Genomic DNA, 18,265 nt, shown 5'->3' on the forward strand with positions numbered 1-18,265 from the left:
AACAACATAACATATAGCTACTGGTGTCGCATTCCATTCTTGTTTGGGGAATAAGGTGTATTCAGCCACAAGTGTCGCTGTATTGTGCGTATTGCATGTCAGCGTGTACACGCAACGTGTATACACATCGTAGGGGTTATTGTTTACATTTGGCGGCTGCAGCAGCTCGAACCCTAGGGTAATAAAGTACTGCATTTCCCTGTAAGTTAATTGAACTTAACACTACAGTATGGATTTGCATCTGGAAATACTGAAACTGAAAACTGGTTTTATGAAATAAATATTCTACTGTACAACTAATGGCCAGTGAGCATTCAAGATGGACTATTCATGAAGCATTGAAAAGTGTGGAGAAGGGAGCCAGTGGAGAAGTTGCACATGGCAACCAATGAGCTGCTACATATAATTTTATAGAATGCACTTTATAAATGTTACCTCAACGCTGATTGGTTGCCATTAGCAACTTCTTCACTGACTCACTTCTCCACTGTTTTCATTGCTTCATGAATAGACCCCAGAAGTCTTCTTTAATCTTGAGCAAATGCGGCAGCAATGAAGTTATTAAAATCTTAATAGTGTTATGGTGATTAGTAGCTGTCCTTAAGAATTTCAAATGACTACTTTGTTATTGGTTCAGATTATGATGTTCCATTCCTCTTGTTAGATATTTGTACTATCTGATTTATCACTTGTTTGTACTGTACTTTTTCTTTGTCATACTTCAATAAAGAAAAAATTGATTGAAGAGAATATCTACAGTATGTGTCAGTAGAGGAGGGTTTTTTGTGATGTTATCTTTTTTTCTATTAAGATCAAAGAATAATATTTATTTTACAGAAAAAACTAAACTGGAAATAAAGTAATTTTATCCGATATGTAAGATAATAAAGTTCAAAAATTAAGTTTAGAATCTCATCTTTTTTCTGTAAGAAATTTGTCAGGCAGCATGTTTTTAATATCAAAGCCACACCTTAAGTTCAACATCTTATATATAGAACTAATGTAAAATTAAATTATATCTTTAGTAACTACAGTAAATGGCAGTTAAGTCATATCTAAGTATTAATGTATTTCTATCAAAAATGCAGAATTATTAATTTTTACATATGTAATCTACTGAAAATAGATAAAGGAAACAGTCTTATAACAAGCAGGTTAATAACCCTATACAGTAACATTCATTTGATGGGTGTCATGTCTTCAAGCCCACAGAACACCCACTTCACTGGAGAAGTGAGATTCAGAGGCCTGTTTCTATTCTTCCAAGATGGAGATTTTTCCAAAATGTTAAAGTTTATGTTGCTGTGGTGTCACATAGGGTCTTTAGCCCCACTTATACTGTTCAGTACACTTCTCCTGACCGTCCACAGCGCTGCCCTGCATTGTACACAGACTGTCTTGCTGCAAGGGTACAGCCATATTGGATCTCTGTCAGGTGAACTCTCCTGCAAAATCTAACCCAGAGCTGCACTCATATGACATACTCCACCACAGGGTGTTATGAGCATTCTATTTAAACAGTAACCAGTGACTTTATCATTGCAAGAGCAGCTCACATCTAAGGAAGAGAATTACACTCTGGCTCTGAGTACTGGTTTGCTCCTGCTCTGTATCCTCTTTCCCTGATGGGATCTGTTACGCTTAGTAAAAAATACAGTATATAAAGTGCTATAAACTGGATATGGTAAAAATAGGTCACATTTATTCATACACAATATTATGAAACATAAGTGTTGCAAAAATCATATAAAATCTGTCATATATTAAAAATGGTACCGACAAATATTAACATATATATTGGGCAAACTGAATGAAAGCTGGGATTTACGTGTGAATCTGTACATGGAGAATGGTCACAGTCCTGGGAATCAGCAAGGCAGCGATGTCAGTTGTTACCCACTGCAGGAGTAAATCAATAGATGACCTTTAGGCAGCTTGATTACGATCCCAATTTTAGGCCTGTTTTCAGCTCCTGGTCTTTATGCAACAGATGAATTGCAGTATTCCCCTTTATGGATGTCTAGGCTTGCCTCCAGGCGTTAAGTCCAATGTCCAGTACTACTCAGCTCCTGCACCAAAGCGTTTCGCTGTATACCACAGCTTTGTCAAGGTGATATTGCCCAGTGCCTGAGTGCACTTTTTAAAGCAGTGCTAATTGCCCATGGTTGACAGGTGATGTTAATTACAAGTCATCAATTATGCATAAAAATCTTACCATATCCAGTTCAAATTCATATCAACAGACATAGACTGATGTCCTAATAGACAGGGATATCTTTTGAGCATTAGTAAAATACATCATATTGATTATCCAAAGAGATCTGGCCAACAGCCACATGATCGCCAGGTATTATTTCCTATGTCTGGAACGCAAGCCAACAATCATTGGCCATGCTCCAGACTAGTCATAACCACATGAGTGGATGTTGTCATCATTGCCGGTCATGTGGCTGCTATTCCCAGAAGTTTACATTACATGAGACGCAACCAAAAGACCGGATGTAAATGTCATCTCCGGTCAGGTGGTGCATGCATTGCGGAAGCGTCCAGAGCTCTTATCAGTCTGTCTGTAACCTGGCCTTTCGATCGAATGATCTAGTCACGTGAGCAAAAGGGCAAATTGTCATTTAACTTAAACGAATCATGTTCTTACCCTTCAATATACAAACAAATAAGGAGTGCAAATAAAAAAAACCTCTGTTGTGGATTATATCATGCTCTATTTCATTTAAATTATAACAACATGTCGAAGATAAATATAAGTAACAATGAAAAATATCTTATCATATTATATAAACAGAATACCACTGCCATCTTGTGGTCAAATGCCAATAATACACCCTTTTAAAGAACTAATATGATTCATTATAAAATACCTAACTAAATCAGTCATACATGTAGAGCTAAAGAGTGATTCCACCAATGTATTATAGTACTATATTCAATTCTAAGGCTTCATTCAAGCCACTCAGAAATAGTGAGTTTAATTGGAAAGTCCAAAAAATCTCTTGCCTACATAGTTTATTGAATCTGTCACCACCTCGATTCGTTAGTTGCAATATTTTCCAATCCTGGTATTCTTTAGGAACTAGGATCTTAATTGTGATGTTGGAAAAAATGTGTAGACACGCTATGTTTGGTAACACCATTGAAAAAATTTCTATGGTTCTCCGTACAGTGGGTCTTAAGCATTCTAGTGGTTCTCCCCACATATTTTAAATTGCATCCACATTCTAAAAGGTAAATTAGCCATTTGGTATTTCAGTTAATTAAACTTGTGATATTAATGGTCTTTCCTTCTATAGCCAGATTAACAGTTTTGTTCTATTACAGACATGTAGATATGTTGTGCATCTATTCGCACCACATTTAAAAAACCCTTTTGTTATTGTTTTTAACCACATTTGATCTGATACCACTCTTAAAACAGATGTTTCAGGTTTAAGTTGGCTTGGTGATAATATTGTTTTAAAAGTTTTATTTTTCTTAAAAATGAATTCAGGTAATATATAGCACAAAATGGGATCACTCCTAAGCATATGAAAATTTTGTTTAACTATGCCTTTGAGATTATTTGACCTTGCATTAAATTTTGATATAAACGCTAAATCTCTATATTCCTTTTTTAACATGTTTTTTTACTTTTGGATGGAGGAGCGTTAATCTATATCAAGTACTTCTTGTAGTGCCATATCTAATAAATATTTTGGATAATCTTTATCTTTGAATGATTCTATTAAAATATTGTCTTGTTTCTTAAACGATTCAAGAGAGGAGAAATGTATTTTTAAATAGAGAAGTTGACCTTTCGGAATGTTGTTCTTCTACGGTCTATGATGAGTGCTCCTATAATTTAGATATGAGTTACAACCTACTACTTTAGTATAAATATAGGTGTGGATTTGATAATCAACAATTTTGAGTGATATAACCAGGAAATTGATCTTTTTAGAATTGAAATTAGAGGTAAAGGATAAATTATAAGTGTTCGTGTTGAGAGAAGAAACAAAAGCTAAAAAAGTGACCAAATCCCCATCCCAAATGATAAATGAATCATCTACATAATGGCCATAGAGGACCAGATGCGCGCTGAGTCTGCCACACCACACGAGTTCCTCTTCCAGGTGCACTACGTAAAGGTTGGCATAACTCGGTGCGAATCTGGTCCCCATGGCCGTTTCCATATTTTAGTGGTTTAACATGTTCGAATAAAGAAAATAATTGTAAGAGAGAATGAATTGAATGGTTTCTAAAATGAACTGCCTATGTCTCTCGGAGAGGTCATCATCGTGCCCCAGTATATCACTTATGACCTGCACACCTAATCCATGAGGGATATTCATGTCAGGCCTGTGACATCCAATGTCCCAAATGAATATGATGATTTCCAAATTACATTTTGTAAAAGTTGTAAAAAAATGCATTGTATCCCATAGATGTGACCTTAACCGAGAGATACGAGGCTTTAAACAACTGTCAACATAGGCTGATAAGAAATAAATCAAAAATTATTACCCAAAATAATAGGACATCCTGGGGGTGAACTGAGGGACTTGTGAATTTTTGGCAAATTATAATAAACCATCTTTATAAGCTGTATATAGGAGTGTATGTAATTCACTCTGATATTTGGGGATGGGATCATCTAACAGAACATACATAGAAGTTAATATCATGGAGTAGTCTGAAGGTCTCCCTGATGTAATCCTGTCTGTCCTGTATGACTATCCCACCCCTCTTGTCAGCCTTGTTTATAATTAATGATGAATTTTGAGAAAGTTTTTCAAAGCTTATTTTTCCCACTTGTTTAAATTATGTTTTTTATGATCTGATCCACACAGTGACCTAAAGTCATCCAAAGTAGTTTTACAAAACGTCTCCACTTGACTGGTTTTAAAGATGATACGAAAAAAATCGTATTTCAATCTACATGAATTTTTATCAATATTAAAGATTTTTTTCGAAGATAAATTAATACTTTCCTAATTTAACTACTCCAAGATTTGTAAAGCTGGATCATCCATAGAATCCAATGCAATGGGTATAGCATCCTTATCCATTGTGTTGTCCACTCTCTTTTGCGAAAAAACGCTTCCTTACAAAATGTCCGGACAAATCGATTCAAATCGACATAAAGGTCAAACAAATTAGGCATCTCGGAAGGGGAGAATTTAAGTCCTTTACATAGGAGGGAAATCTCATTCTCTGTTACATTTTTGATGACAGATTAAAAAAATGCTTTTAACATTATTTTTTATTTTACTAGATCTTAATCTGTTATATTTCTCCTTTTTTCCTCCCCGTCATCCTCTAAATTTAAATTCTGTTTCTTTTTGGTGTTTTCTTCTCAACCGCATCTGGTCCCTGTTCTGACTCTCATGCCGATCTAAATGACCGGCAACTGTGACAACATCCGGTCATGTGGTCATGACTAGTCTGGAGCACAGCCACAGACAATAAATAATACCCAGCGATCATGTGACTATTGGCTTGGTCTCAGTTCCTATTTAAAGTACTAAAGCAAGTTCATGCACTGCCCATTGCCGGCATGTTTTGTGGGGGTCCAAACAAACCAATCATTTCAGCCACAAGTGACAGTCCTGTCACTGAAATGATTGTTTTTTAAACTTTGCATGTCCTGTTTAATTTACAACATAAGGGTGGGTTTGAGGGCCCAAGGACAATTCCATCTTGCACCTCTTTTCTTTGCACTATGTGCTCTTTGGAGCATTTTTTTTGCCGTAGTTTATAAAACTGACATCTTCTCTGCTGCTGCAGTGCCACTTCTAGATGTGCCATGTGTTTGTGACGCCCACTTCTGTGCTTAAATTAATCATCCAGCTACCTCAGTGCAACCTTTTGGCCTACACTGGATGAAAACAATATTGTGAGCTGTGACGTGTTCAGAATAGACTGGAAATGAGTGGAAATGAATGTTTTTGAGGGTAATTATACCTTAGGAACAAAAACACCCCCAAATTCTGTTATTTTAGCTGTTTTTATGATTTAAAAAAAAACTCCAGATCCAAAACCGAAACCTGCAAGGGCGGATTTGGCTAAACCAATACAGATCCAAAACACGAAGGAGATCCAGATCTAAAATCAAAACACAAAACCCGAAAAATGGCCCAGTGCTCACCCCTAGCATAAACATGATTAGAAACACCAGGTTTTACAAACCGATGCTTAGAAATTAAACCCTATTAAGTTCATAAAAGACTGCATCATTACTTCAAAGCTTATTTTAGCAAATCCTTTTGCCATCTGACTATTTCAGTCTTTAAGGAATCTAGGCAGATATTATGTTGTGTTGTAGAATTTATAATGAATATATTATAGCGATGGGTTCATAATTCTAATTCTCATTAACCATTCCCAGTTTTTATCTGATTTTATCTCATCAAGGGGCCAATGTACAGATGTGTCCCCTTTCATCCACTTGATCATGTCCTATTTCAAGCTGCCCATGCTGTCATCCTTATTTGCTGTACAGGAACTCGGTTCTGAAAAAAGTGTCAGGCCATCACACCTGATACCCAGGAGGTAATAACATCTCAGACTTTCTGTCTCCCATTCCCATGCGCAATGAGGAGGAAGCATCCATTTCTGAGAGATAAGAAGCATGACAGAATAGGTATAATAACCAGGAAACTGTATAGCCAGTGTTCATGCTCTTAAGGTAGCCACATTGCTGGAATGCTCCAACTTCTATCAGGAGGGTCATTAGTCTGAACTTTGTTCAAATCCGAAGGTGAAAGCTGATTTTTATACTTTTTATTTACATTGAAATTGTCTGTAATCTATATGCACTTAATCATAATACTCTTTCTAATTCTTATTTTTAACTATAAGCTTTGAAATTATTATTGAAAGTAAAACTTAATTTGTAGTTCTAATATTCTGTGTTCTTAGACCAACAACCTCATGGGGCGTCCTACTGATTTTTAATGCGTATATACTGTGAGTGGAACTGAAGGGCCGCACTGGGAGGGGTTCCTTCGTAAACTAATCCCATTGGTGGTGGCAGAGGTATATTTTATTGTTAGGATAATTTGCATAACACCAATATCACAACCAACCGACTTGAAAGGAGTTCTGAGTGCGAGCGCGATTGTGACAAATAATTATAATAATAATGTTATTTACTGTATATAGCATTTTCTCCCAATATGATTCTCAGGGTCCAATTAGCTGCACTAGATTTACAGCTGATATGAATGTATTTTTGACTGATGGTCATCATCGGGCTATTTATAGCCCTTTTTATCGGCCAACAAAATCCCCGCCATTGGTCGATTATTCATGGGATCTGGGATAAGTATCAAGATCCATATATTATCGTGGCTCTGAGGGCTGGTTATGAGGCACATGAAGCATAATCCCCAATAAGTGCTGTTTATCATGGCTAATTGAATAGTCACTGTTGAATTTGTTAGCATGGTTACAGTGGCTAGTTGGATACTGCACAAAGTGCTTTATATTTGCATTTAAAAAAACACAAGATACAAAATAAAATAATCTTTTAAGAACTTATAGATATTAGTAAAATACTTGAGTAAACAGTTAAGTCTTAAGACTGTATAAAGGATTGTAGAGTGGAGGTCAAAGCAGCAAAGCTAAAACCACAACTCATAAATTATATAAGGGAGATTATACAGTACATAAAACCAAGATTGTGTTCTAAAATCATTGTTTGCCACAATGTCAAAAACACAAAATTATTTTTTTATGTCATTTCAGTCTAGAATGGATCATTCTCCGTGCTGTACATATCACATTTACGCAACTATTATTCTTTATGTTGAACAGAAGAGTTATTGGATTTGTTTATAACATAGAATTTAGCAATATATAATGGGCTAAAGGGCAGAGCTGTAGACTGCACACCCTAGCTACATGTAATGAGAGTTGCTACCTTACTGAGGCTTATAGTGTCCCACACAAAGAGAAAAAATATTAATTGTGCCTTGTCCAAGATAGGCCGGCATCCTGCAACTCTGGCAAACTCGGACCCTCTTACATATGCCCCAAAATTTGTGCTCAGATTGGACAGTGAAGGTACTCACCATCATACAGACAGACCAATTATCAGACAGTGTAATGAAATAAGTTAAGTTGGTCATACACTGTGCAATTATCGGCCCAATCAGAAAATTATTGGCTGCTTGGGTGAATAATTGCACAGTGTGTGGCAGCAGCTGAGTACCAAATATCAGTCTGTCTGGCATAAACAATCTTTCAGCATACTCGACAGATGAAATAATTTGTGCTCGAATATACTCACCATCAGACAGACAGACAGACAGACAAACCAATCAATCAGAAAATGAATGTATCTGTCTGATGGTGAATTTAATCTGACAGTGTATATCCGGAATTATGACAATGGAAGATTTTCAGTGATAGAAATTGTTAACTTTTACTGATGCTTGTGAAATAAACTTTTTACAATTATTCTTATCAGATTTTCTCCTGCTCTGGAGAAGTCAAAGCAGTACCAAAGGTGTGCTGCAGAGGGCCAAGCTATATGGGTAAGGTCTTTGCCAAATGACTATTTATATGGACATAATTTTTGTCAAAACTAATGTCATTGTTTAATGCACTGTTATGTGTAGGTACATAAACCTTAACAATTAGTCCTTTTCAGTAGATGCACAAACAAGACGACCTTCACACTACAAATAATGTGCGTAACACAGTGTAACCCCTTTTACAAAAAAACATTTTTATTGACCTTCACTGCTCAAAGTTCACTGAGATACGTCTAAGCAATCGATAAACTCCCATATAAAAACCTATGCTATCTCTTACGTTATAGTATTTGCTGCAGGCTCACATGTTGGTGAAATACTGATACGGTATTCATTTTTTGTTTCTGATATTTTTTGTTACAACCACTTAAATTGGTGAGTGTTGTGTACTGATGTTTAATTAACATTACTGATTCTTTTTATTATTTTTAAATTTCTAAACTTCATGTGTTTTAGGTGAGACATGATCCTGCACTTCCAATGCATGTCCTTTGTAGCTGCAATATTCCTGATATTGTTCTCCAAGGCTTTGTCAGATACATCACCCGTGTGTTCTGTGGTACAAGGACTTCCAGGTCTCAATGGAAGAGATGGAAGAGATGGGGTCAATGGCTTAAAAGGGGATCCAGGTAAAAAAAAAACAGTATAAAACATTTGCAGATTTATACACTGGAGATTGTTCTATAAAAAATAGGAAAAAATATTTCTTTGCAAGCAAAATTATATTTTATCCAACATTTCAGGAATGAAATAATACTTTCATATATAAAGATATTTGTTTTTAAACTATATACTTCACACATGTTATCCAGCATTCATTATACCTGATAATTAGTGCCAATATATTTTAAAATCATTAATAACAAGGGAAACAAAATAAATGTCCAAGAAGTTGAGGCTGAGTTTCTATAGTTATAATTGTGTAGCAATATTTTTAACTAGCAATAATAAACTGGAAGAGAACAATATTGTAATATTATTTAAAGACTTGCAACTGTTGTGCATTTTATAATATAATATTTTCCTTAATTTGCACACAACAGAAATATAATTGAACTAAAATATATTTGGCATGTTAGTTTGTTCAGTTGTGAAAAATGTGAGAACCCTTAAGCTCTTAAAGTTTCTTACACTGGTGACTGTTATGTAGCGTGAAACACATCTCTAACAACTGCTGAAGCAATGTCCCACTGCAATGCAATATTTATATGGAGAAAGTTGTGTATTAAACTTAGCTAAACTTAGCTAAACTAAGTTTAAACTTAAACTAAGCTTAGCAATTACATCATTTACCATTGAATAAATGCATATTCAAATAAAATATTTAACTGCGGTTCATTGTTTTAAGTGTACAGTATATGCTGTCTTTAGATTCGCAGTCTATTAAACATAAACAAGATATACTGTAGTATAATGCACTATATGAATATAAAAGTAACAGTTTAAAATGGCAAAAATATTAGAGATGAGCGCCTGAAATTTTTCGGGTTTTGTGTTTTGGTTTTGGGTTCGGTTCCGCGGCCGTGTTTTGGGTTCGACCGCGTTTTGGCAAAACCTCACCGAATTTTTTTTGTCGGATTCGGGTGTGTTTTGGATTCGGGTGTTTTTTTAAAAAAACACTAAAAAACAGCTTAAATCATAGAATTTGGGGGTCATTTTGATCCCATATTATTATTAACCTCAAAAACGATAATTTCCACTCATTTTCAGTCTATTCTGAATACCTCACACCTCACAATATTATTTTTAGTCCTAAAATTTGCACCAAGGTCGCTGGATGACTAAGCTAAGCGACACTAGTGGCCGACACAAACACCTGGCCCATTTAGGAGTGGCACTGCAGTGTCACGCAGGATGTCCCTTCCAAAAAACCCTCCCCAATCAGCACATGACGCAAAGAAAAAAAGAGGCGCAATGAGGTAGCTGACTGTGTGAGTAAGATAAGCGACCCTAGTGGCCGACACAAACACCGGGCCCATTTAGGAGTGGCACTGCAGTGTCACGCAGGATGTCCCGTCCAAAAAACCCTCCCCAATCAGCACATGACGCAAAGAAAAAAAGAGGCGCAATGAGGTAGCTGACTGTGTGAGTAAGATTAGCGACCCTAGTGGCCGACACAAACACCGGGCCCATTTAGGAGTGGCACTGCAGTGTCACGCAGGATGTCCCTTCCAAAAAACCCTCCCCAATCAGCACATGACGCAAAGAAAAAAAGAGGCGCAATGAGGTAGCTGACTGTGTGAGTAAGATTAGCGACCCTAGTGGCCGACACAAACACCGGGCCCATTTAGGAGTGGCACTGCAGTGTCACGCAGGATGTCCCTTCCAAAAAACCCTCCCCAATCAGCACATGACGCAAAGAAAAAAAGAGGCGCAATGAGGTAGCTGACTGTGTGAGTAAGATTAGCGACCCTAGTGGCCGACACAAACACCGGGCCCATTTAGGAGTGGCACTGCAGTGTCACGCAGGATGTCCCTTCCAAAAACCCTCCCCAATCAGCACATGACGCAAAGAAAAAAAGAGGCGCAATGAGGTAGCTGACTGTGTGAGTAAGATTAGCGACCCTAGTGGCCGACACAAACACCGGGCCCATTTAGGAGTGGCACTGCAGTGTCACGCAGGATGTCCCTTCCAAAAAACCCTCCCCAAACAGCACATGACGCAAAGAAAAATAAAAGAAAAAAGAGGTGCAAGATGGAATTGTCCTTGGGCCCTCCCACCCACCCTTATGTTGTATAAACAAAACAGGACATGCACACTTTAACCAACCCATCATTTCAGTGACAGGGTCTGCCACACGACTGTGACTGATATGACGGGTTGGTTTGGACCCCCCCCAAAAAAGAAGCAATTAATCTCTCCTTGCACAAACTGGCTCTACAGAGGCAAGATGTCCACCTCATCATCACCCTCCGATATATCACCGTGTACATCCCCCTCCTCACAGATTATCAATTCGTCCCCACTGGAATCCACCATCTCAGCTCCCTGTGTACTTTGTGGAGGCAATTGCTGCTGGTCAATGTCTCCGCGGAGGAATTGATTATAATTCATTTTAATGAACATCATCTTCTCCACATTTTCTGGATGTAACCTCGTACGCCGATTGCTGACAAGGTGAGCGGCGGCACTAAACACTCTTTCGGAGTACACACTTGTGGGAGGGCAACTTAGGTAGAATAAAGCCAGTTTGTGCAATGGCCTCCAAATTGCCTCTTTTTCCTGCCAGTATAAGTATGGACTGTGTGACGTGCCTACTTGGATGCGGTCACTCATATAATCCTCCACCATTCTTTCAATGGTGAGAGAATCATATGCAGTGACAGTAGACGACATGTCCGTAATCGTTGTCAGGTCCTTCAGTCCGGACCAGATGTCAGCATCAGCAGTCGCTCCAGACTGCCCTGCATCACCGCCAGCGGGTGGGCTCGGAATTCTGAGCCTTTTCCTCGCACCCCCAGTTGCGGGAGAATGTGAAGGAGGAGATGTTGACAGGTCGCGTTCCGCTTGACTTGACAATTTTCTCACCAGCAGGTCTTTCAACCCCAGCAGACTTGTGTCTGCCGGAAAGAGAGATCCAAGGTAGGCTTTAAATCTAGGATCAAGCACGGTGGCCAAAATGTAGTGCTCTGATTTCAACAGATTGACCACCCGTGAATCCTTGTTAAGCGAATTAAGGGCTCCATCCACAAGTCCCACATGCCTAGCGGAATCGCTCCGTGTTAGCTCCTCCTTCAATGTCTCCAGCTTCTTCTGCAAAAGCCTGATGAGGGGAATGACCTGACTCAGGCTGGCAGTGTCTGAACTGACTTCACGTGTGGCAAGTTCAAAGGGCATCAGAACCTTGCACAACGTTGAAATCATTCTCCACTGCGCTTGAGACAGGTGCATTCCACCTCCTATATCGTGCTCAATTGTATAGGCTTGAATGGCCTTTTGCTGCTCCTCCAACCTCTGAAGCATATAGAGGGTTGAATTCCACCTCGTTACCACTTCTTGCTTCAGATGATGGCAGGGCAGGTTCAGTAGTTTTTGGTGGTGCTCCAGTCTTCTGTACGTGGTGCCTGTACGCCGAAAGTGTCCCGCAATTTTTCTGGCCACCGACAGCTTCTCTTGCACGCCCCTGTCGTTTTTTAAATAATTCTGCACCACCAAATTCAAGGTATGTGCAAAACATGGGACGTGCTGGAATTTGCCCATATTTAATGCACACACAATATTGCTGGCGTTGTCCGATGCCACAAATCCACAGGAGAGTCCAATTGGGGTAAGCCATTCCGCGATGATCTTCCTCAGTTGCCGTAAGAGGTTTTCAGCTGTGTGCGTATTCTGGAAACCGGTGATACAAAGCGTAGCCTGCCTAGGAAAGAGTTGGCGTTTGCGAGATGCTGCTACTGGTGCCGCCGCTGCTGTTCTTGCGGCGGGAGTCCATACATCTACCCAGTGGGCTGTCACAGTCATATAGTCCTGACCCTGCCCTGCTCCACTTGTCCACATGTCCGTGGTTAAGTGGACATTGGGTACAACTGCATTTTTTAGGACACTGGTGAGTCTTTTTCTGATGTCCGTGTACATTCTCGGTATCGCCTGCCTAGAGAAGTGGAACCTAGATGGTATTTGGTAACGGGGGCACACTGCCTCAATAAATTGTCTAGTTCCCTGTGAACTAACGGCGGATACCGGACGCACGTCTAACACCAACATAGTTGTCAAGGCCTCAGTTATCCGCTTTGCAGCAGGATGACTGCTGTGATATTTCATCTTCCTCGCAAAGGACTGTTGAACAGTCAATTGCTTACTGGAAGTAGTACAAGTGGGCTTACGACTTCCCCTCTGGGATGACCATCGACTCCCAGCAGCAACAACAGCAGCGCCAGCAGCAGTAGGCGTTACACGCAAGGATGCATCGGAGGAATCCCAGGCAGGAGAGGACTCGTCAGAATTGCCAGTGACATTGCCTGCAGGACTATTGGCATTCCTGGGGAAGGAGGAAATTGACACTGAGGGAGTTGGTGGGGTGGTTTGCGTGAGCTTGGTTACAAGAGGAAGGGATTTACTGGTCAGTGGACTGCTTCCGCTGTCACCCAAAGTTTTTGAACTTGTCACTGACTTATTATGAATGCGCTGCAGGTGACGTATAAGGGAGGATGTTCCGAGGTGGTTAACATCCTTACCCCTACTTATTACAGCTTGACAAAGGGAACACACGGCTTGACACCTGTTGTCCGCATTTCTGTTGAAATAGTTCCACACCGAAGAGCTGATTTTTTTGGTATTTTCACCAGGCATGTCAACGGCCATATTCCTCCCACGGACAACAGGTGTCTCCCCGGGTGCCTGACTTAAACAAACCACCTCACCATCAGAATCCTCCTGGTCAATTTCCTCCCCAGCGCCAGCAACACCCATATCCTCCTCATCCTGGTGTACTTCAACACTGACATCTTCAATCTGACTATCAGGAACTGGACTGCGGGTGCTCCTTCCAGCACTTGCAGGGGGCGTGCAAATGGTGGAAGGCGCATGCTCTTCACGTCCAGTGTTGGGAAGGTCAGGCATCGCAACCGACACAATTGGACTCTCCTTGTGGATTTGGGATTTCGAAGAACGCACAGTTCTTTGCGGTGCTACTGCTTTTGCCAGCTTGAGTCTTTTCATTTTTCTAGCGAGAGGCTGAGTGCCTCCATCCTCATGTGAAGCTGAACCACTAGCCATGAACATAGGCCAGGGCCTCAGCCGTTCCTTGCCACTCCGTGTGGTAAATGGCATATTGGCAAGTTTACGCTTCTCCTCCGACAATTTTATTTTAGGTTTTGGAGTCCTTTTTTTACTGATATTTGGTGTTTTGGATTTGACATGCTCTGTACTATGACATTGGGCATCGGCCTTTGGCAGACGACGTTGCTGGCATTTCATCGTCTCGGCCATGACTAGTGGCAGCAGCTTCAGCACGAGGTGGAAGTGGATCTTGATCTTTCCCTAATTTTGGAACCTCAACATTTTTGTTCTCCATATTTTAATAGGCACAACTAAAAGGCACCTCAGGTAAACAATGGAGATGGATGGATACTAGTATACAATTATGGACGGACTGCCGAGTGCCGACACAGAGGTAGCTACAGCCGTGAACTACCGTACTGTGTCTGCTGCTAATATAGACTGGTTGATAAAGAGATGTCGTAGTATGTATGTATGAAGAAGAAAGAAAAAAAAACCACGGTTAGGTGGTATACAATTATGGACGGACTGCCGAGTGCCGACACAGAGGTAGCCACAGCCGTGAACTACCGTACTGTACTGTGTCTGCTGCTAATATAGACTGGTTGATAAAGAGATGTCGTAGTATGTATGTATGAAGAAGAAAGAAAAAAAAACCACGGTTAGGTGGTATACAATTATGGACGGACTGCCGAGTGCCGACACAGAGGTAGCCACAGCCGCGAACTACCGTACTGTACTGTGTCTGCTGCTAATATAGACTGGTTGATAAAGAGATGTCGTAGTATGTATGTATAAAGAAGAAAGAAAAAAAAACCACGGTTAGGTGGTATACAATTATGGACGGACTGCCGAGTGCCGACACAGAGGTAGCCACAGCCGTGAACTACCGTACTGTACTGTGTCTGCTGCTAATATAGACTGGTTGATAAAGAGATGTCGTAGTATGTATGTATGAAGAAGAAAGAAAAAAAAACCACGGTTAGGTGGTATACAATTATGGACGGACTGCCGAGTGCCGACACAGAGGTAGCCACAGCCGCGAACTACCGTACTGTACTGTGTCTGCTGCTAATATAGACTGGTTGATAAAGAGATGTCGTAGTATGTATGTATAAAGAAGAAAGAAAAAAAAACCACGGTTAGGTGGTATACAATTATGGACGGACTGCCTAGTGCCGACACAGAGGTAGCCACAGCCGTGAACTACCGTACTGTACTGTGTCTGCTGCTAATATAGACTGGTTGATAAAGAGATGTAGTAGTATGTATGTATAAAGAAGAAAGAAAAAAAAACCACGGGTAGGTGGTATACAATTATGGATGGACTGCCGAGTGCCGACACAGAGGTAGCTACAGCCGTGAACTACCGTACTGTGTCTGCTGCGACTGGATGATAAATAATGATATAAAAAATATATATATATCACTACTGCAGCCGGACAGGTATATATATTATATAATGACGGACCTGCTGGACACTGTCTGTCAGCAGAATGAGTTTTTTATAGAATAAAAAAAAAAACACCACACAAGTGAAGTCACACGACGAGTGTTTAACTTTTTCAGGCAATCACAATATAGTATACTACTAACTATACTGGTGGTCAGTGTGGTCAGGTCACTGGTCAGTCACACTGGCAGTGGCACTCCTGCAGCAAAAGTGTGCACTGTTTAATTTTAATATAATATGTACTCCTGGCTCCTGCTATAACCTATAACTGGCACTGCAGTGCTCCCCAGTCTCCCCCACAATTATAAGCTGTGTGAGCTGAGCACAGTCAGATATATAATATATACATAGATGATGCAGCACACTGGGCTGAGCAGTGCACACAGATATGGTATGTGACTGTCTTGTACTCCTGGTTCCTGCTATAACCTATAACTGGCACTGCAGTGCTCCCCAGTCTCCCCCACAATTATAAGCTGTGTGAGCTGAGCACAGTCAGATATATAATATATACATAGATGATGCAGGCATGCAGCACACTGGGCTGAGCAGTGCACACAGATATGGTATGTGACTGAGTCACTGTGTGTACCGTTTTTTTCAGGCAGAGAACGGATATATTAAATAAAACAACTGCACTGCTGGTGGTCACTGTGGTCAGTCACTAAACTCTGCACTCTCTTCTACAGTATCAGCCTCAGGTCAATCTCTCTCTCTCTCTCCTAATCTAAATGGAGAGGACGCCTGCCACGTCCTCTCCCTATCAATCTCAATGCACGTGTGAAAATGGCGGCGACGCGCGGCTCCTTATATAGAATCCGAGTCTCGCGAGAATCCGACAGCGTCATGATGACGTTCGGGCGCGCTCGGGTTAACTGAGCAAGGCGGGAAGATCCGAGTCGCTCGGACCCGTGAAAAAAAACATGAAGTTCGTGCGGGTTCGGATTCAGAGAAACCGAACCCGCTCATCTCTAAAAAATATATCCTTATTCAGGTCCCCCTGGGGAACAAGGAACACCCGGTATAAGAGGTGGTAACGGACCACCAGGAAAAGTAGGACCTAGCGGAAGTCCAGGCGATAAAGGTAACAGAGTCTGTCTGAATAATATAATCTTATTAATTAATTTAAGAGAAGAGACATTTCATGTACATATTTATGGCTGTTCATTCCAAGGTGTTGTGCCTACATTTATATCTACAGGATGCTGAGTAAAGATTTCTTATACCAGCATGATCTGTCACTTTAAGACAAAATATCATATATCAATACTATTACTGTTATTTTTGTTACATTTAATATTCGGCTCATATTCTCTCTTTATTCAGGAACATCAGGTGAGAAAGGTGACAAAGGAGCCACTGGCGATATTGGAGCACCAGGTAAACACAGTACAGTATATTCAAAACATTTTTTTAATCAAATTTATACCCTTAATAAAAATTCTGTGACCATATTGTATATTGTGTATGGTAGATATGAGCAGTGGCACCAAGAAAGATGAGTACTAATTACCCAGGCTCGAGTTTCTTGTAGGGGCCACAGAGGAGCCCGAGTCCACGTGACCCTGCACCCCACTCTTACCTGTCAGCCTGCAGTAGCCTCTTTCCCCATCCCAGCATGTGCTGCTGTGTGCTGTTCTACAGTAGGTACAGGGAGGCTGCTGTTACTGAGTACCTCCAGGAGGGATCTGATCCAGTCTGAGGGGCACAGTGAGTTATAAAGTTATTTTTTTAAAGGAGACTTGGCCACACCTCCATGATTAGACCACGCCTCTTCATTACTGGACATGGGAAAGCTTTCTGAATATGATGGTATCTTATCAGTATTTCATATAACAAAGAAATAGGAGCACTTGTAAAAAGGCTGCTGGTTTAAATGCAAGTATGTAAAATGTTGATTTGACAATATACTAGTAATCACACATAAAATTATTAAAATAGATAATTGCATTGGAAGAAATCGTTCTAATACACCAATAAAAGAAATGAAAACAATGGATTGGATGTGCAGGTGGACAATATTCAGTTTATAAAGCATAGAATTATGGTAAAATTGGATCCGGCTAAAAACGTTTCTGAACAAATGGAAGATGCAGTTTTGCAATTTGGTCTATATGATGGAATTTGATATTCAGGCAGCCAAAACACTATAATAGGCAGTCCATGCACAGCTGAAGGAAATCGAATAAACTAGTGCAAGTGCCAAAAAGCAGAATATAAAAGCTAAAATGCTGGTAAATCACTGTGCGCTGTTTACACAACAGGATAATCTAAGAGGTACTTTGCCATAAAACATTTGAAAGTTAAAACAAGGATGAGGATGTGGCCCCTGTATTGTTAGATGATGGGGGCCAAGAGGACCTGGGTCTACTTAAGGAAGTGGCTTTAGAGGGAGATATCATACTAGATTCCCCACATGGCGTGGGAGGCACTATTAAACCGGCATCAGTACGGTAGAAAACTGTTACACTGGCAGGCAGGTGGGTCAGAATTACCCTAAAATATTTAACCCCTCATTTCTTATTTTTTTCAACAATTTGTAAATCCATTGGTATATTTTAG

The 18,265-nt window shown here is 40.1% G+C and overlaps 2 protein-coding genes across 5 annotated transcripts in view; both read left to right on the forward strand.

Moving 5' to 3' along the window:
- Positions 1–18,265, forward strand: part of LOC135055101 (pulmonary surfactant-associated protein D-like) — a 455,316-nt gene that overhangs the window by 292,179 nt on the left and 144,872 nt on the right. The window lies entirely within an intron of this gene.
- The window catches only part of LOC135055102 (collectin-43-like), a 36,860-nt gene continuing 27,395 nt past the window's right edge, over positions 8,801–18,265 (forward strand). For 2 of the 4 annotated variants that reach the window (XM_063958753.1, XM_063958755.1), the window contains exons 1-4: positions 8,801–8,906; positions 8,988–9,160; positions 16,698–16,787; positions 17,030–17,083. In XM_063958753.1, coding sequence (XP_063814823.1) covers positions 8,995–9,160; positions 16,698–16,787; positions 17,030–17,083 — 310 coding nt within the window. In that variant the 5' untranslated portion in view covers positions 8,801–8,906; positions 8,988–8,994. The remainder of the gene's footprint in view (positions 8,907–8,987; positions 9,161–16,697; positions 16,788–17,029; positions 17,084–18,265) is intronic. The other 2 variants (XM_063958754.1, XM_063958756.1) reach the window with 2 other exon arrangements.

The sequence above is a fragment of the Pseudophryne corroboree genome, chromosome 3, assembly GCF_028390025.1.
Source record: "Pseudophryne corroboree isolate aPseCor3 chromosome 3, aPseCor3.hap2, whole genome shotgun sequence".
Classification (NCBI taxonomy): Eukaryota; Metazoa; Chordata; class Amphibia; order Anura; family Myobatrachidae; genus Pseudophryne; species Pseudophryne corroboree.